General features: G+C 33.5%; 1 protein-coding gene across 6 annotated transcripts in view; it reads right to left on the bottom strand.

The window, feature by feature from the left end:
• The window catches only part of CSMD3 (CUB and Sushi multiple domains 3), a 1,223,593-nt gene that overhangs the window by 454,927 nt on the left and 747,002 nt on the right, over window positions 1-21,664 (bottom strand). For all 6 annotated transcript variants that reach the window (XM_021090582.1, XM_021090583.1, XM_021090584.1 and 3 more), the window contains 2 exons: window positions 4,805-4,987; window positions 374-700 (listed from right to left, as the gene is read on the bottom strand). In XM_021090582.1, the coding sequence (XP_020946241.1) occupies window positions 374-700; window positions 4,805-4,987 (510 nt within the window). The remainder of the gene's footprint in view (window positions 1-373; window positions 701-4,804; window positions 4,988-21,664) is intronic.

The following is a 21,664-nucleotide window of genomic DNA, read 5'->3' as shown; positions in this document are numbered from 1 at the left end:
ATGAGCATCTCGAAGGAAAGATTTATCTCCCTTTCATGTTTGCATACATGTAAGAGAGCAAAAAAATGAGATATATAGTAGACTTGAGATTAGGCTTATAAGATTTAATGGAATCAGCTAATATGTTGGTTGATATTGTATTGGTTAAACTGTATTTTAAATATATTTCCTTAATATCAGGCCTCTCACAAAGAGAAATGACACAATCAGGAACAAACAATGGTTAGAAATCAAGGAATAAAAGACTATCTCTGATACAAATTATGTATGTCATTCATACAAGTTTCCTTATCTGTGGAAGAAGATATGGTTTATATGATTTCTTTCTAGCTCTGATTTGTATAAATATATTACACAGGAAAACTGAACTTACTGTTATAAGTGATGTTAAAGCCACGTCCTGACATCGAGTGATCAGCTTGAAATTCCAATCGTAGTATATGACTGTTACTAGTAAGATGAGAAGGCACCTCAGCCCCAGTAAATGTTCCAAGAATTGGGGAGTCTGGAGAATCCCCATCTTTAACAGCAAGGAAGTCAAACTGGGATTCCAGATCAAAGTCATTGAAGGAAAGGTGTATCCGACTCCCTGGATCAGAGATTATTGTCCAGATGCAATTTAAATTATTTCCATACCCTTCTGGATAATCAGGAGAAAGGACTGTCCCCATTGGTGCAGTAAAGTTAGAGAGGCAAGGAACTGTTAAAATAGAAAGATTGTAAAATACAATAAATGTTCAAAAGTAATATATTACCTTATTTTGCCATATCCAACAATTATAATAATCAAATAGCAGTTCAAAAAAAAATCTTAAACAATGTAATTTATCTTATAAAACAGAAAAAAATGTTACCATTTTCACATTACTAGTGAATGCAACTAGTACTAGTACTTTGAATTACTGTATGCTTAAATATGCACAAAACATAACTGGAGTAATGACAGCTATTTATTTTGATGTTTATCCGCGTTACAGTGCAGTGCGAAGTTTTAGTTTCTATGCTGAAAAAAATACTAGAGAAATATATAAATATTTCCATAGAAACAATAATGTTCAAAAAATGGTTGATGGCAATATGTGTTGGTCTCAAAATATTTTAGGTCTCAAAATATTTGTCTAAATTTCTGCCTAGAAAAGTTTATTATCTTATACTGAAATATAACAAAAATATATTAAAGAGTACAACACACATACTGGTATAAAATATTGTGATTATTTGATTTTTTCATTTATTAAAAAAAGTGAAATGTCATTGTTTTAATTTGCATTTCCTTGCCTAGTAGTGATGTTGAATATTTCTCATTTGTTTATTAGATATTTTTATTTTCTTTTTTCCTAGAATTATTTGCTCATGAATGCTGATCATTTAAGATTATGACTTGGTTTATAATATTCATATGATTGTTTCCTATTTTTTTTATTTTTAAGTTAATACTTTAGTATAAGTATTTTAATTTGAATATTAAAAATAACCATGTCTTTTGGGAATCCTCACTGTGGCACAATGAGTTAAGGATCATGAGTTACGGCAGCTGTGGCTTGGATTTGATCCCAGGCCTGGGAACTTCTGTATGACAAAGGTGTGGCCAAAAAAAAAATCTCTTTTGTAATTTTTACATGGCTTTTAAGCTTTGACCTTTTATTGGCATTCAGAAATTAGACCAATACCTATATAATTATCTATAGAAATGTAGTTACATAGACACAACTAGCTATATCTACATATATGTGTAAGATTATAAAATATGTACAAGAATGGTAAGAATTATAGTCTATATAATTTTTATCATTCTTTTAATAAATATACTTTGCAACTAAAATATGATTTTTCTGTTAGAAGTTGAAACCAAGGTTTGAAAACTAATAGCCATAGGGCTGAATCCACATTGCAACTGTGTTTGGTTTAGTTTTTCCTTATGTAGCCACAAAAACTTGAAATCATATTTTAAAATCATCATGTTTCACATTTTAGCGGAAAAACCTGGAGGTCTAGCTCATTTTGAAAAGTTAATGCACTCCAGTTCCCTACCACTTCCATAACTGGTACACACATATTTAGTCCTGCTCCCTCTTGACATTTTTACCTGCTTGCAACCTGGAATCATTGGATTCTATAACCCTGATCTAAACTAAGGGTAGGAAAACTTAAATACTTTTGCTTTATAAACTGCGTGATCGTTTTTGCAACTAAAGTCTGCCACTGTAGTAGGAAAAAAGCCATGGACGATAAGAAAATGAAAGTACAATGCTATGTTCCAATAAAACTTTATAAAACTAGGCTTCCGGCTGGACCAGTCTCTGATCTAAATGATCCCCATCTGGGGAAGGGCTGACCAAATCTCCCTTATCAGATGCTAATCTCCCTTATCAGATAAGTAGATGTCTGTATAATACTTTGTCTTTAATTATAGCAAAAGATGTTTTTATGTAAATTCTTTTGACCCAGTGTTATATTTCTGTGTCATCCTAATTTTATGGTGATAACTTAATATTATATTTTAGCATCCACATAAGCACTTTGCTTTTAAAAAATTCTCATCTAGGAGTTCCTGTTGTGGCTCAGTGGTAATGAATCCAACTGGTATCCATGAGGAAGCAGGGTTCAATCCCTGGCCTTGCTCGGTGGGTTAAGGATCCAGCGTTGCCATGGGCACAGATGCTGCATTGCTGTGGCTACAGCCAGCAGCTACAGCTGCAATTCAACCCCTAACCTGGGAACTTCCATATGCTGCAAGTGCAGCCCTAAAAAAAAAAATTTCATCTCTTCTTGACTTTTTTTTCTGTTACCTAATTGTATTCCAACACATTAGATCAAGTTCCCAGAAATAATGTTAGGATTTTGATGGAAATTTCAAAGCAATTTCTATATAATTTACATACTTAATATAATGTCTTCTCATTCAGGAATATGGCATCCATGGCATCTATCTTTATTTTTTTTCATAAAGTTTCCTATTCTCAATAAGTTTATAATTTCATTTTGTGAGTTACTTGGATTTTTTAAAATTCTATATATTTTTATAACTTTATTCTTGATTATCTTTTAATTATATTTCCAAATTAGCTATTGGTGATATATAAATACATTATTAATCGCTACCTATTTATCGTATATCAGGATGTGGGATTTAATTCTTTTAAAATTGTGGAAAGTGTTCTCTGGATTTTCAAGAGTTTTAATATTTGTTTTAGTCAGAATTATTTAAAATATTTTACTAAATGCATTTTAGTATCTATTAAAATTATTTAAAAAGTGTTTTCCATTTTGACGTGATTCTTCAGTATTACACAAAGATTGTTTTCTTGGAAGAACATCTAGAACTAAAGATCTTCAAGTAAAGTCTTTTGAGTATTATTAAGCTTTAGATCATGCTGATAGAACAGAATCAGGCTCTTCTAATATCATTTCTTTTCTCACAACATCACAAGGTGATATTGTTAGGAGAATCGACCCTAAACTGAAAGGGCGTTAAAAAAATTTCTGAGCATTCTTCTCCTAGACCTCCTGAAGAGCAAGCAAAACATATTTTAATTAGGGAAATTTCTGCCAAATTTTAAAAAACACCCACTTAGTTGAAATGTAAGCTATCACAGCAATATGTATCTAGACACTTTAATGAGAAACAGCAATACTCATTTCATAGATATATGAAAATGTCTGGCCTCTATTCACTTTAAAAGTTCTTCTCTTTATTTTTTTTATTTGTTTGTTTTGGCTACACCCACCCATGACACATGGAATTTCCTGGGCCAGGGGTCAAACCCCAGCCATAGTAGGGACAACGCCAGATCCTTAAACCATTGAGCCACCAGAGAATTTCTTAGTAAATGTTTTAAAGTGTTAAATAATCAACATTGTCAATAAAGTAAAATGTGTGTTTTGAAACACATATTAAAATTCAGATAAAATGCTGGACTTGAAAAGTGCTACTATTTTTTTAAGCCAGTTAAACACTGAAGCAAAGTTTGTGTGAATGCCTTTGTAGGGAATAAAGAATTTCACAAATGAAAATATTTAGCATCATAAGTTGGATATAGATGAAAAGTTTTATATTTTAAAACCAGAAAATCATTACTTTCGAGATTATGAACTCGTATGTTATCATTTATATTGAACACTAAAATGCAAAATTTTCAGTATTGCACTAACACCCCGTAATCTGTATTTGTTGGTAATGAAGATAGCATTTAATTTAACCTAAAAGCATATCAATAGATAAGGCAAATTATATTTTTGTTGCAGCTAAAATTGAAATGCTTTAACATATTTGAAGAAATACATTCTTTTAATCCAAGCATAATTGTATGTCATAAACATTAATGGATTTTTTTCTGTGTAATACAAATAAATGGCACTTAAATTATGCATTAGTGTGAGCACCTACAAGCAAAAATAAGTTAATGCATTATACATAGAATATAAGCTTTAGGTATTTTAAGTCTTTCTGATTGCAAACAAGCATACACTATCTTGTTAAAATAATGAGTCTATTAGAATTAGCTCAGATGTGCAATTTCCATAAAAGCATGCTATCTATAAAGTATAAAATGCCACCAATAAAATGTTATGAGAACATATGTAAAATATACTTCACAATTACCAAGTGAACTATGTTAACTTTATTTAAATCTGCAATGAAATTTATAATTGGCATAAGCACGCTTGTTAAAGATAGTATCAAAAAGTGCCACTCGTTCAAAATAATAACATGGTTTCAATTCTTTGCAATTAATTACAAAAGCAATTATATGCAAGGACATGGTAACATATGCTATCTGGAAGCAAAGCACTTGGTACTCACAGATACAGATGGGTATGTTTGCAGACCACTGGTTATTCTCCTGACAAACAATGGATTTCTCTCCAATTAATTCAAATCCAAACTGGCATTCAAACCTTAAAACATCACGATTAGAAAATCCATCACCTTCTCTAATTCCATATAAGGGTGTACCAGGATCACCACAACTTTCTTTTTCAATTTCTGTAAAAATAGATGATTTAAGTCAGCTTTTAAGGGTTTCAGGAATATGATATCCATATAGTTGATTTAGAGATGTACACACTCTATAGCAAAGATATTTCAGAGCAAAGATGAAAATGTTCTCCAAATTAGTATATTTCTCTCATTTTGTAGATAGGGAATCTGAGGTCATCAAAGGTAATGCAATTGTTCCTAACAGAAAAATTATGAAGATTCCAATTTTCTGTTTGTACTATATACATAAACACTTACATATACATACATACATGTGAATTTTCCCCAAATTCCAAAAACTTTTCTAATTTTTTAATCTGTACATGAAACAGGAAATCTTTAGATTGAATCCAGGTCATAAAGTAACGTTCTCCACCTATGTGCTCCTATAGCAATCAGTAAATACCTTCCACACAGGCTCTGCCACTCTCCCTAGTACTTGGTTGAATTACTTCTCCAACAAGATACTCCAAAACACTCCTCAGTGCAGGAATCAATTTTGCATTCCAAATTAGCAGATATGTTTCTCAAAAAATACTTCTTGGAGAATTACATTGAAGGAGGTTGAAAAAAAAACTTTGAAATGCACATTAAAACACCTTTTCAACATGTACTTAAGGAAACTCCAAATATTTAGGTTCTTCATTGTGAAGCTATGAATGTCAATTGTAGATTTTTGCAGTGATTGCTTTGGGTTTTTTGGTCTGTTTTGCTTTTTATCCCCAGCTGTGCCAAGGGCATGTGGAAGTGTGGAAGTTCCCGGGCCGGGAATTGAACCTGCACCACAGCAGTGACTCAAGCCACAACAGTGGTAACACTGGGTCCTTAACCTGTTGTGCCACAAGGGAACTCCTTGTTTTGGTTTTTAAATTACATAAGATCACATTACTACAGTCATCCTCAAAAAAACAACAGCAAAAAATTAAAATTAAAATTAAAAAATAAAACTTTGAAATAAAGTTATGTATGGTCTCTCCCAACACTCCAACAACCACACATTCCTGGTTCTTCTGTAATCTACCAGCATCAATTTGGTATATATAGATACATAATATTTAAAATTATAAACATATGTATTACATAAATATAAAAATCTTCTGCACAAATCTATGAATTATTACTTTATGTATATATTATAATTTATATTGTATTATACTCTCAATATATTCTATAACTTGCTGTATTTTTAACCAAACTATTATTTTGGAAATATTTTTGAGTGCCCTTGTATCCTTAGCAGAAAACATAGTTATAATGATTACTTAATACATTGGATCTGATATGATGTTTTATTTTTATTTGTGTCATAGTTACATTGGTCTATAATTTTTTTATTGTGCTGTTCCTAACCAGACTTAATATCAAGGGAAGAGGTTAGCAATTTTCCAACATTCACTAGTCTTTCAGACTAGTTTTTATAACAGGAAATTGGATCCTCGAGCGTTAGAATTTGCCAAAAATAGCTGGCCGAGTCTGGTATAATTTTTAAGTAGATATCTGACTACCATTTCAATCTTCTAAGGTTATTTTCCTATAAAGCTTTTTTGTTTTTTGTTTTTGTTTGTTTTTTTGTGAAGGGAGCAATATTAGCAATATATATATGTTACAGAAGTGAAATTGTCCAAGGTTTCCAAGTTAATAGTTTGGTGTAATAGAATCATGTTGCAGAACTTTTAAATATCTCTTTATAGATATGTCAAACTTTCTCAGTCCTAATGCTATTTATTTGTGATTGGCCTTCTGTTTTTCTTTACAAAGGGTTGTCAAATTTATTAGTTGATTTAAAAAACCAACTTCTGCTAGTAAATTATATTATTTCCATTTTATTATTTTGATTTTATTTAAACATCTTTCCTTTTTATCTTCTTGGATTCCATGTTAAACTCTTTTGCATTATTTTGCTGTTCTTTCTCTACCTTCTTGAGCTGAAGTCTTTTTTATCATTACTATTAGTTTATTTTCAGCCTTGCTTGTTTCCTTAAAATAGTTTTGGAGTCTATAATATTATTTAGGGCACTGTTTTATATTTAGAACTTTTTTGTTTACTTCTAAATATTTGTAATTTCCATTTTGATTTCTTCTTTAACTCATAAATAATTTCAAAGTTTTTTTAAATTTATAGATCTAGGCTATCATTTTGTTGCTGATTTCTAATGTTATTGCTTTACTATTCAGTATAAGTACTTCCAGGTCTCACAGTGGATAAATCAGTAAAATATATTTAATTCAATTTGTTATTTTTGTTAAATTGAAATTATTTATGACCTTAATTATTTTTTTGTCTACCCTCTTTGACAATTTCTAAAAGAACTGTGTTAAAATTCCAAATGGCATGAATTTTGCCACAATTCCCTGTAGATGAATCAAGTTCACACAGTTCAAATCATATTCAGTCATTAAATTTATTCATCAAATATTTATATGAGTGCCAGTGATATGCCTCTTCTAGGTACTATGTGGAATAGATCAATAAATAAACAGACAATAATTCCTGCTCTTCTGTAGTATATATTCCATTGGAAGTTCACAAATAATAATAAATAAAAGCCTTCTTATTTTAGAAGGTAATACATGCTATGGGGAGTGGGGTAGGATGACGAGCAGGGACAAGCAGGGCTAAAGTACTTGGTGGTGATGGGATGACAATGTTACTAGGATCAGAAAAAAATATTACTCTTACACCTTATTGAAATTGTTTCTGTCATTGAAAGGCTAGGTTCTTCTTCATCTAAAAATGTCTTTATGTTACCCTCACTACTGAGTGATGATTAGTAAGATACAGAATTTTAATTCAAAATTATTTTACCTCAGCATTTTGAAGAGATTTTTTCCTGGTCTTCTTATCCATCTGATATCTTGGTGAAAATATAACAAACTAATTTTAATTCTCTTTGTAATTAAATCTGTTCCCTTTCCTATCTCCCCAAAAGTGTTAGGATTCCTTTTTAGACTTGCCATTTTTAAATGTTACTATCATCTACTAGGTATTGGTTTTTAAATTAACTTGGTACTTGATAGATTTCTTCTGTCAAATAACCTGTAAATTTTCTTTCAGGCCTAAAAAATGGTTATCATTATTTCTTTCAAAATATTGTTTCTCATATGCACTTAACTCTCTTGGAAATCTTTCAGATTGAATATTGAAACTTTTAGATTTGGCTTTCATGTTGTCAATATTTCCTTTTTCTTTTTATTTTTAGGGCTTCACCTGTGGCATATGGAAGTTCCCAGGTAAGAGGTTGAATCGGATCTGCAGCTGCCAGCCTACACCACAGTCACAGTAACACCAGATTTGAACTGCATCTGTGACCTACGCTGCAGCTTACGGCAACACCAGATCCTTAACCCACTGAGTGAGGCCTGGGATTGAACCCACATTCTCAGGGATACTAGTCGGGTTCTTAACCTGCTGAGCCACAATGGAAACTCCTGCTCAATCTTGCAAATTTAAATTTTTAAAATGCTCTATTCTGCATTCTAGAATTATTATATACATGTAAATATATGTATTATAAAATTCCAATTTATTAATTCCATGTACATATTAATCTCAGTTAAACCTATATACTGAACAATTATGTTGTCATTTCTTGAATATTTAAGGATTTATTACTTTTATTGTCTGATAACCTCCTATTAATTTTTCATGGATACAATTTCCCCCTTTATTTTTGTGAGGATATCCAGTATAATTATTTTAAATATTTTTTGATTATTATTTTAACTGTTTCCTTGGCTATAAGCAAAAGTGTGTTTCATGAGTAGCAGACTAAAGTTTCTTCTGAGGCAGCATATTTGAAAATATATTTGGTGAATCAAATGACTGTCAAGCCTATGATGAAAAGTACAGGAGGAAGTTATTCGAGGGGGAGGGTCAAGAACAAAACTGTCAGTTTTGAACAAGCTGTCAAATAAATGTTTTTATTTGCTTGCTTTTGTTAAACTTCAGACATTTCTTCTTATGGCAAAATCATGTCATACTTCCAATATAAATTCTTTCCTCTGTTGATGTGTGGTACAATCAACCTTTATGGTGTTCATCCCAAGTCGGGGATGCTTCCCTCCTGATAAGTGCATTTGACTCCCATTTCATGTCTGGGCACTTGGCTCTGTAGCTGAAATATTTTCCTCTGTGGCAATTACTCAGTTTCTCAAGATGCCAGTTGCCTCCTTCCTGGAAGTGTCTGGCCTCACTGAACAAGAGCTTCTAAGGCAAAAGCTGCAGCAACAACATCATGCGGAGGCATTGGTTTATGAAATTCTCAGCTTACCTCTATATTCCAAGTATATCTCTATATGTTTATTTATATTTATTTATCTCAGAGATAAGTTAAATCCCAACAAGAAAGGAAAACAACATTTTTGGACAGTGAAATTTGAATGGGGTCTGTGAATTATTTGCTAGTGTTATATCAACGTTGATGTGAATTGTTTTCTGGTTATATGAAAGTCTTTGATGATATTTAAACTGAGTATTAACTAGTGCTGAGGCATTATGTTTGTGTCTGCTCTCAAATGGTTCTGTGGTAGTTTTAAAACATGTAGCAAATTCTATGGTGCTCCTTGCTATCCAAAGATGGAATCGAATTTTCCTCTTTCTGATTATTGTTCAGCATTAGTCACTAGCTTCAGATAAATGAATATGGCAGAAATTATACTCAAAACCACTACTTTCAACTCTTTTCCTAACACTACCAATTGCCTCAGGTCCCTGAGGGACTGGAGCATGAAGCAAGCACACGAAAGGATCAAGATGGCCGAGGAGAAAGACAAAGACGTTGTGCTCACCTTCTCTTACAAACACATCAAAAAAACACATCTACATGTAAAACGATTTTCACAGCACATCTGAATGCTGGCAGAAGAACTTAAAGCTCCAAAAAGGGGAAGAACTCCTGACATAACTGGGAGCATGAAGCAAGCATTGGTACAGTCACTTTTATCTTGTCCATTGCAGCAAAAACTACAGTAGCTCCTGGACCCAAATTTGATTCTGCAGAATTGTCAGAAACAAGGTCTTCCTCAATAGCTGCCTGAAGGGACTGCAGTGCCACCTGGAATTATGAAGAATTGCCTGGGGATGAACTCTGGTCACCAAGTGACAAGAGATGGGAAAGGGACCAGCAGATAAGTTGCTCACTCCTCTTCCAAATCACAGCTGGTCCTCATGGCCCACATGACCAATGTGGCCAAGAGCCCAGTTGTGATTCTCCTGAGGCTGCAGCCACTCAGTAACTGACTGAATTATATTTGATTCTCCTATTTCCCTATTATATCTTTTTTTCTTCTCTTTTTTGCTGTCTTGAAATTGCACCCTTCCCTCTCCACACAACGTATGTGTCCATAATCTTCACCTCAGCCTTTGTTTTCTTGAGGAACTAAAGCTAAGATTAGTGACTTGACACTGGCAAACAATCAGTAAACAAGGTAAGGGACGGGGTTATCTAAACGTCCTAGGAAGATTAGATTATTCACTGCCATTATTGAAAGACCATTATTTGACAGAAGGTTTGCTAATACTCTTGCTCCTGTTGCAATGCCAAGAGCAAGGCACTACCTATTCTAGCTAAATAGGTGAAAAGATGAGGTTCTAAGAGGATGATCAAGGTCGAATATGTAGAAATAGCTCAAGTGAGATTCTACACAATGTCTACCTAATTCCAACGACCATAGTCTTTTCCATTGTTCCATGCTATTGAGAGAAAAGATGTGAACCAGCCACTGGAATAATGAAGGAAAGAAATGTATGAACTCGATTCTCGCATTGGAACAGAAAAGACAGCAGCATTAATTTTAAGAGAGGTTTTTGTTTTGAATGCTTCCACACACTAATTCCATTTCTATGGTACCAGGGTAATTTTAAAACTATTTAGATCTCTTCAGTTTCCTTACTACAGAAGGCCTTCATGATCTAAACCTTCTGTTTCTCTCATCCCAACTCCCGTTATTTTCCTACAAGCTCCCTAACTGTCAATGTCAAGACACTTGGTGTTCCCTTTTACAACTACATGCCCTTAGGCATGACATCTTAAAGAAGGCATCCTTCCAGTATGTAACACATGGGAAATTCGCATGCATCTCTCAATGTCAAACTATATCTCTTCAATAAAGACTGTCCTGAGCTTCTAAGTACAGTCACTTGCTTCTTTCTTTGGGTTCTATAGGCCTTAGGAATACATACATTGGCCCATATATTTTACTATAATAATTTATTTACTCATCTGTTTTCCCCATGAGTTTCTATTCAGCTTTGCATTTCAAGCATCTATACACATGGTGATGACAGTTATATATCATTCATGTGTCAGGTAAAGTTATAAGCACTTGTTACACAACCCTATGCAGACCCAAAGAGGTAAGTAACTTGCCTAGAGTCACATAAATTTCAAGTGGAAGAGCTGAGATTTGAACCCTCATGGTATGGTTCCAGAATATAAATTCTTAAGCACTATACCTTCTCTCAGAGCCTAACGTTTCAAGAATAGTTTTGGAATATACAAAGAAGGAAGGAAGGTAATAAAAATTAGCATACAAAACTATGTAATTGTATTACTAAATGATATACACAATCATAAATTTTCACAGTTACAGAAATGTTCATAGTTATAGAGAACTATATATATGGAAAAATTATAGAATGACACAAGTAAGTCTTTTGAATAGTTTAAATTTTGTAGTTGTCTTACAATTGGAAAATTGTGCTAGATGATTTCTGTTTACCCTTCAGAACCATTCTCTACCCTTTTATGCCCTGTATTTTGCAGCCCCCTTCCCAGAGTAGGAGTAACAGCTAACCCACAGGCACTCATAACAGACAGCTTCATATACTACTCAACTTTCTGGGTGTGTAACAAGTGGTCAGGAAACATGAAAATGTTGAGAGGAGAGTGCAGTAGAGGTAGTTCTGCCCATCTTCTTCTTGGCTTGATCACCATGGAATGGCTGTGTTCCTTCACTGAAAGCCAAACTTATCTCAGGTTGCACTCTCTGCACAGCTATATCTAAATGTTATTATTTCCATTCCTAAATGTGATCATAGGTGCCTACTGTCATGAATACTGCATAACCCCTTATTAGTTTCCTTAAGCTCTAGCCACTGTGAAAGTGCCATTTGTTACCTTCATTGTCCCTGACTGATGGAATACAATTTATCATTCAAATCTCAATGTAACGCAGAAAGAATTTACTTAGCTTCCTATTGATTCTTGATTTGATTATCTTATAATATTTTGTCTCAGTATACAAAATGGGGTTGTTATTTCTTTAACAAGTGTTGCCTCCACTGGGAGTCAGCTAAATACTGTGCATCATTCACAGCTAAATTTGGAAGGAGCAGAATGAGTATCCATTCCCAGACTCTGAGGTTGGCACCCATAGAGTAGCACCTGGTTCTGTTCTTTTTCTTTCCTGCTGTGGAGGCAAAGAAATCAGAATAGAGAAGAGGTGCTGAAATAAATGAGGATGAGAGGTCAGATGAAATATAAGCAGAGCTCTTGGGAAGGCTCTCTTGCAGTGAGGTGAGAACAAAATAGGAAATACAGGTTTAAATGGCATGGGTTGAAATTTGTAGAACAGGATTCTTTCAACACCTTTTTTTAGTGATCAAGTAATTTTGATCCTTGATGCCTAAAGTAATAAACTCTAATTTTAAATTCAATCAGATTTCCAGCCAAAGACTAACATCTGGCCTTAAAGTGACATGGAAATTCTCATTGATCACTCTCTGACTTGACAATAGTTGACACTGTAATTCAAATACTTCAGAGAGGAACTGTGTAGGTTAAAAGAAAGTGATCTGTGAAACTTGCAGTTTTGCTGATTCTTAATGTTAAGAAGCCCCTTGGGAATCTCATTTCCTTAGCAACGGGCTTACAAAGGTCATGAAATACAGAATCATGCCACTGGAAAAGACCTTGTGAGTTAAACTCTGTCTTACCTTCAAGGATTTCAGACAAATGAGACTACAGTCAATATTTAAAGAGGTTTAGAGAAGGAAAGCTGTAACTTTCTACGTAAAGTAATGAAGGACATATTTACAATAATAAATGTAAAGTGCTTTAAAATCATGATGAAAACACAGACATTAAAAAGCTTTAGATTAGGTATAATCATTGGATAAAAAATCCAGAATGCTAGTAAATATATCCCGAGCAAAGGCTCCCAAAGTTTACCATTTTGCACAGGGCTAATGTAGAATATTTTGCAGCCGATAATTAAATTGCATACTGATTTGATAACCTTTATGGCAAATAGAGACACTCACACACACACAAAAATTCTTAATCATATTTCACCTTAAAATTTACTGAACACATTCATATGTTTAAAAGAATTAGGAACTCTTTATCTGTGACAAGAAACAAAGTACATTTCTTTGGTTCTAAATATGATGCTATTTGAGTCATTATTAATTTGAAGATGTTTTTACGGTTATACTGATATTATTTATGGCAAACTATATTCTGTCATCTCAGTGCCCAGGTCTCTGATTTCAAGGATAATTGAAGGGTGTGTAATTAATGTCTATGTGTTCACCAACAATGAGTGTCCAAGACTTCACAGGTTCCATGGTCTGAACACATTCCCCTCAGATTCAAAGATGATTCTGTTAGGAGGTGGGGGCTTTGGGACATGACTAGGTCACAAGCATGGAGCCCTCATAAATAGGATTAGTGCTCTTATGAAAGAGGCTGCAGAGAGACTTCCCTCCTTCAATCATTTGAAGAGGATACAAAAGGAAGGTACCAGCTATGGATCAGAAAGAGAACTCTCATAGTGACCATGCTGTTGCCTTGATCTTAGACTTCCAGCCGCCAGAAATTTGAGAAATAAATCTCTGCTATTTATAAACCAGCCTGTCTCTGGTATTTTGTTACAATAGCCAAAACAAACAAACAAAACAAAAAACAACCAACCAACCAAGCAACAAACAAAAAAACCCCCAAACCAAACCAAAACAAAAACTAAGACAAGAGTTTAGTCTATGAACTTGGATTATTTTCCCCCTCTCAGTTATTAATCAGACTTTCTACTGGCCATGGGATTATTGGGGTTTTGTGGAAAACCCTACACAACAATTATAACTCCAGTCTCTTTCTCTCTCTCAAGAAAACTTGTGGGAATACAAGACATTGAAACTAAGGTTGTTTACAGGGAAATGACTAAATATCCTCTCATTTAATTCAAAAGAAATAAATACAATTTAAAAAAATAAAAGGAAATAAATAAAATTAAATTTAAAATACCACAATGAAACAACTTCAAGATTGAGAACTAATGCCCAAACTAGTAGTTTCCCAGTGTGTACATTTATTTGATTGTCTAAAACAATTTAATGATACTAGGTAGGAATCAATTTAAAAAACCCAAATAAACATACTTCTTGATGTTTCTGATGATGATAAAGTATCTTAGTACAAGGATTCTAAAGGAGTCTTAGTATAATAAATTCATTTCAGTACAATTTTTACTAAGCATCTAGTCTACCAATAACTGTGCTAGGAACAATGACCACAAAAAAGCAGTTTATCATTATCCTGCTCCTTGAGAAAAAAAAAAAAAAACAGGTGAATTCAGGATATGTATATATTTTCATTCTTTGAGACATATTTTTAGAAAAAGAGAAGGAACTATGCTATGGTCAGCAACTACGCCACAAAATGTAACTATTTTAGAACTCCAAGATGATTTGAGAAGTTAAATGCATTTCCCATGTATTTAAAGATGAAATGTATAGGGACAAGTAATTCTTCCTTGCTGACTTGCCCTGAGGTAGTATGCTTAAAACCTGACCCATTGTTTATACTTAGGATCCTTCAGAAGACCTCTTTAGCATTTGCCTTAAATTTGCGCTAAATCTAGGGTCTGTCACAAAAGGACAATGTGAAGGGCTGACTGAGATTAGGAAACCCAGCGACATGGTCTATGCTCAAGGGCATTTTTATTCTAAACATCTCAAATCAGTTGATGCCATAGTCAGTAAACCAGCTAAGTATAGATAGTATCATTATTAACTTTTTCAGGTACCTTACTTCTTCATACATTCATTCTTTCATCTGTTCATTCAATCCTCTATTAGTGAGTTCACTGAAGAAAAATGTCTTGAAATTGTACTGTATTCTAAATGTGCAGAATGTACAAAAACTTAATCTATCACTGCTTAACAGAGAAAGACAAGTATGCAGATACATAAAGGTATGATAAATAATGCAGTTTTAGAATAAGATATATAGGAAACAAGAAGAAACTGAATAATTCTGCTTAGGAGTTGAAAGATAAAATGATTCTATAAACTGAAATACAAAGTTAAGTTGGGCAGATCTGTACGGATGTTTGGGATTGGGATATAGGGTGTATGGTAGTGTTTAACATTTCAGGTAGAGGGAACAATTTGACCAAAGGATAATAGTGCAAAACGTCACATTTGGAGAAATTCAAGTAACTCAATATGGGTGGAGTCAGGATGCAAGAATGGTGAGGTAAGAGATAAGGATAGGGAAATGTGGGGTACCCTGTGTACAATGTGAAGGGGCATTGACTTTATTGTAAGCAAAGATAAGACTTTGATAAGCATTCTGATGATGTTTATCCAAAAAAATAATCCACACATAGTAGACATACTAATCTCTTGTGAAATAAACTAAATATGGCATAGAGTCAATCAAAGAAACATGACCTTACTCCCTTAGGGACTTAAAGTCTAACACTGGAGCAGAAAAATGAAAGTACCAGGAAGTATTCTTTTTATGAGGACTCAGTATAGCATTGTTCAATTCAACCTCACTTAACCTGTCTATTCCTTAAATATTTTCTTTTGAAGTACCTTGAATGAAAGACCAAGGTGAAATATAAATTTTTGTCTAACTCTCTGTAGCTACCTGTTTAAAAGAGTTTGCAAGCAGGGATAGATCAATATTTTTTGAACTATAATAGAAATAAAAGTAAATGGATCTTTCTTTTGAAGGAACCATGACTATTAGCATCTAACAGCAGCCATCAAAAACTTCTTGCTCTTGCTGTATCTACCAGATGGTGAAAGGACAGAATTATTTGGACATATATACATAAAGCAATTAAGATTAAGCAACTGTTCTTATTATTATAAAAGACAACACTGATAAAATCCTGAGTGCAAAATACGGCTTTTGTTTTAAAAATAATAATGTTGGTACAGTATTCTTTATGGAATTAGTCCTGGAATTATCTGAATAACCTCTTTCTGTCAAAGAAGTAAGTATTGCAGTCCTACATTTGTTCTACTGGGGAGGTCCTGGATGAATTTCCCTGGATGTTTGCCAAGGAGATACGCATAACATTTAATTAGGCATTTGGGAGCAATGATGATAAATACGAAATCAACAAAGAAATATAATACTGGGTCTTTGGAGATGGTTTCTTCATATAATTTGGGTCTCTGTGGCTACTACAATAACCACTTCTCTATTGTCTTCCATCTATCTTTGAGGCTCTGGTGTGGGGGGCTCTGTTTCTAGCATTTTCAGGAGAGAAACCTATATAAATCTTGCATATTTAATTAATTAATTAATTAATTAATTAATGGCTTTTTAGGGCTGATCCATGGCATATGGAAGTCCCTGGGCTAGGGGTTGAATCAGAGCTGCAGCTACCAGCCAACACCATAGCCACAGCAATGTGGGATCCAAGCCACATCTGCAGCCTACACCACAGCTCACAGCAACGCCAGACCCTTAACCCACTGAGCAAGGCCAGGGATCGAACTCACGTCCTCATGGATACTAGTTGGGTTCTTAACCCACTGAGCCACAATGGTAACTCCTGTCAATCTTGTATATTTTATTTTGAACTTGAGTTAACATGTAACTTTTTGCATGTTATCTACATTTTAACTTGTCTCAAACAGTAAGATGATAACTATAGTTTTTACAGAATATTAAAAAGTGAGGTGTTTAGCTTTATTCATTAACAGCATAGGATGTGTAAGACATGATATTTGAGGTTGTAAAGGTTTATAAAGTTGAATAAAGTTTAAATTTTGCAAGTAAGGACAAAAGAATTATGAGGTATATAATATGGATACAAATAATTTTAATGTAGGACAATATGTGGAAAATGTGGTGTTATTTAGTCAGGGTGTTTCAGAAATTCAGAGGGAACAAAGGTTATTTTCAGGTTGGGAGTAGGTGAGTAGAGGGATGATCATGGAAGACTGTTTCAAAGAAGTTGAATTTCATATGATCCCTAATGTCCTAAGTAAAAGGAGTTTTATAGATGGAAATTAGGAAATGCATTACAGAAGGATAGGAAGGCCTACCAAAGTTTAAACAAGGACAAACTTTACAAGATATGAGTGAAAAAACACCTTATAGCCAGATAGTGGATTGGTTCTTGTATCCATTCAGAGTTGAATTGATAGTGCGAGAATGGAGAGGCGAAAGATTTGTAGTAAAGAAGAGAGAGCTAAAACTAACTTGGAATCTATGAGAAGAGCAGATTCAAGTGGGAAATTTGGAATTAGATATTGGAACAATTCAAGAAAAGCAAAGGATATCAGAGTTTTGACCAAAACAGAGGTGAAAAATACCGGGAAAAGACAAATGACAAAAAAAAAAAAAAAAAAAAAAAAAAACCTTGCCACATATGTAAAGTGAGAAATATAGAAGGAATACTAAAGGTTGAAAATGAATATAAAAAATATTTTCCAAAGCATTAGTTCCTTGCATTAAAAGGGACTGTGAAATAAAAAAGGGGATTAGAGATCAAAAGAATTTATTATATACTTTAAAGAATGTCAAATTAATTTAGGTAGCTCTTTCCAATCCTTTAATGCATTAATCTCCATTGTGAAACTTTAAGAGGTGTATATATTATATGGTTATGGGTTTAATTTTCTCTTTTAATCTTTCAATCTGATAGACTGAATAAACACATGGAAAACAGGCAGCTCATATATGACAATAGAACTCTGACTTACCTAAGAAGTCCAGGGACCCAACTACAACCTCCATAAGTGTACAATACCTTTATATCCCATTCTATTCTATTAAAAAAAAAAAACTGATCCTAATTCAATAAAATCATTTAATGGCCTACTCAGCAATATGACTTTTATGTTGTAAACCAACTGTGCACATATTTTCTAAAGTTTATTTGATCCCAGAGTCATGTGTTCACAGAGTATCTCTTTGGACTTGTTTCCACAGATGACTAACCTTGGGATAAGGTGCCCATATTTTAAATAGGGATTCCTAGAAAAATGGGAATGTGATTAGCAATAAGAAAATCAGAATAAAAACTTGCCCATGATGCACATCAGATCCTGGGTTAATGCTTATTAAATAATAAAGCAGTTTTCTTTACCTACTGTTTTTGTGGAGAGGTTTTCTGTGTTAGCATGAGATTTTGTTTCCAATTTTATTTCCCAAAAAAGAGCCACATATGGAAATTATAACTTCTTTTTAGTGGGAAAGATTTCTATTTTAAAATGTTTGTTTTGTGTTATATTATGATTTAGAGCTGAAAGAACGGGGTGTAGGTGAAATACAAGGAAAATTTGAGAAATATATAGTGGGCTAATTGTGAAGCATGCAAAGCCTAAATAACCCCTTGCTTCATGGGTATTCTTACACAACATTTAAAAAATTTTATGGTTTCTTGCTTTGAGCAGCTATAGTAGAGTTCTTTAGGTTATAACATAGACTAGATAATCCACAACTTCTCTTCTAGCCAATATGATACTATGTTTTAATATATTATCCATGTTTACAAAAATAAATATTTTTCTCAAGTAGCTCCTTTATTCTTCCAAATGGCCTTTTAATCACCACACACACAAAAAAACTTAGTTTGATAACACACTGAGGAGTTTTAATTATACAAGTTTAAATTTTCCCTAATAATTAGATTCTCTTTTGAAATCAGCATTTTTAACTTTTTCATAAACTGATCAAGAAAATATTTTAAAGCAGATTTATATAAATGGCAAACTAAAATTTTATGTTTTAAAGGAAATAATACAAACTTTACTTTTACTTGTAGGCATTCTTAAACTAATATTAATCATGCTTAACTTCTCTGGAATAGCCCTACTGTATAAATGAATGTATACTGTACAGTTACTATTTGCGTTATGAACTCTCATATGCATGCACAAATTCAAAGTCATATATCAACAATAAGATAAATATAGATATATGAACTGTTCCATGTTTTCAATAACAGGCATCTCATACTTATTTTATAAGAGTATGTTAAAAACAAGACATCAGGCCCCAAAATAGAGTCCTTTTTACTAAGCTTCACATCATCAAACTGAAATTTAGGTACATTTTCAGCTCTCCCAGAAGTAGAATCTTAAACCAGTCAATCAGGAATCATTTGATCAACACTAATTAGGTAATGTGTATCATAAACTGCTGCCATAAACAATCCATTTTTTGCCTAGTATAACTTCTTTTTTCCTCTTCTTTTCTGCCTATAAGTCTTTCATTTTGTACAGATCTTTGGCCTCCTCACTATCTGCTAGATCAGATGGTGTCTAACTCATAAATCACTGAATAAAGCCATTAAGATCTTTAAAATATACTGGATTTTGTTTTATTTTATTATTATTATTTTTTTTTAGGACTGCACATGTGGCATATGGAAGTTCCCATGCTAGGGGTTGAAGCAGAGCTACAGCTGCTGGCCTACACCACAGCCACAGTAATGCAGGATCCGAGCTGCATCTGCAAGCTACACCACAGCTCATGGCAAAACCGGATACTTATCCTCTGAGCGAGGCCAGGGATCAAACCCACATCCTCACAGATACTAGTCTGGTTTTTTACTGCTAAGACACAAGAGGAACCCTAAATTTTGTTTTATTTTAACAAGTGTCAGCATTCACAGTCTAATTTAAAAGAATCTGATATTTGGGTCTAATATGTGTAAATGCTTATACTAGTTTAAGAAGGCAGAAAGTTATCTAAGCAACAAGGCACAAAATCATATGTAGAGCCAAAAGTCACTGTGGAATTTAATACCAAAAAAAAATGTTACAAATTATAGGAATTTTACATATATGTATATATATATACATATATGTATAAAACGTCATTTAGAACAGAAGATACCTGACTCCACTACAAGTAGAACAGTTAATTTAGTCTTTGAGAGAAACACTTTAGGATTCTCTTCAGTTTTTTTAGACGTTTATATGTGAGGGAAACACACTTTCATTATTTTAATCATAAGGAAACTGAAATTTCAAGACACCAAGGGAGACACTTTTTAGTACCTATTAAATGCAATGCCCAAACAATACTTAAATATTATTGACACTACTTTCAAAAGGAAAACTAACTGTTCGCACAGGCCTAAAATCTGAGCTTTTCTTACATGTTCTTGATGGAGAGCAGAACCCACAAACTGTAGTGGAGGTGATAATGAACTTCAGAGCTACAGTTTTGGCAACTACAGTGTGGTGGAGAAAGGATACTGGCCCATATTTATAAGCTTTTTCTAGATAGCAAGAGTGCTGATGCTGATTCTCCTGTTCCTAAAATCTGCTCACAGCTACCTAGGGTTTACTTAATCTTAATCTGCTGGTCTAAGAAAATAATCCCTCAGGCCTCACTCAGGTAAACACTCTTGTGAAAGGACTGAAACAGGAAAAAGCCATAGCTGGAACAATAGTTCTCCACCCTTAGGAATAGCACAAAGAGGGTTTGTTAAAACTCCTACCGGTGGTCCCCATTCAAAATTTCTCATTCAGTCTGTCTAGATCAAAGCATAATAATTTGCATTTCCAACAAAATTCAGAGATGAAGCTAATGCATATGGTCCTGAGGCCAACTTTGAGAACTACAGGTATAGGATAGAACGATGTTAAAAAGCTGAACCTGAGAATTCCAAATTTACAAAAGAGAGAACCACAAATTTGGGATTTGCATATGTTATTCTCCCTCAGGCCTAGTGTTCTTCCAAAACTCACTTGTAAATTGGACTTGATATTTGGCCCTCTATCATCTCACATTAACCTGGCTCCGTGAGTGTTCTTTAATTAGCCTAATTAATCTTGGTAATCCTATCTCATTTGCCAGCAACTGGTTTTGGATTGGCCAGGCCTGACAATATTGGCCAATAAATTATAGTGAAGCTTTTGCTGATCATTTGTGATCAAAGCTTTTTATTTGGTAGAAGGGATTGTGCTTCTGCTTCCCTTTTTGCCATTAGCAGAAATGAGAATAAAAGAGCAGATCTAAACTGTATCCATTTTCTGGAGCCAAATTCCAAGTAGCCTGTATTCTGAAACAGAGTCCCACAGACCAGCTCACTAGATCAACTTAATTGTTGATGATCTGTAGAAAGACGAACAATAAATAAATACTTATTTTACACTAAAGTGGATGTGTTAGCAGCATCATTGGAGCAGTTATAAATGATACAGGTGCTTACAAATGAAAATAGCCTGAATATATATCTTAAGTAAAAGATAAAAGATGGAAATAGCTTCACTACACACACACACACACACACACACACACATATCTTAAGTAAAAGATAAAAAGGTTTTATGGTACTTATATTTCTATAAGAAAGAAATATTATTGACAGAGGAATTTCAGTCCTCAAGAGATTTTCCCTAAAATGCCCTAAATAGGCCAGAGGGCCCAAAGTGAAGATTAAGCCAAGCTTTGAGAGTACAGTACTTCTTAAAAGATT

The sequence above is a fragment of the Sus scrofa genome, chromosome 4 (assembly GCF_000003025.6).
Source record: "Sus scrofa isolate TJ Tabasco breed Duroc chromosome 4, Sscrofa11.1, whole genome shotgun sequence".
Taxonomy (NCBI): Eukaryota; Metazoa; Chordata; class Mammalia; order Artiodactyla; family Suidae; genus Sus; species Sus scrofa.
The sequence above is the reverse complement of the archived record's forward strand: the minus strand, read 5'-3'. Positions and strand labels throughout refer to the sequence as shown.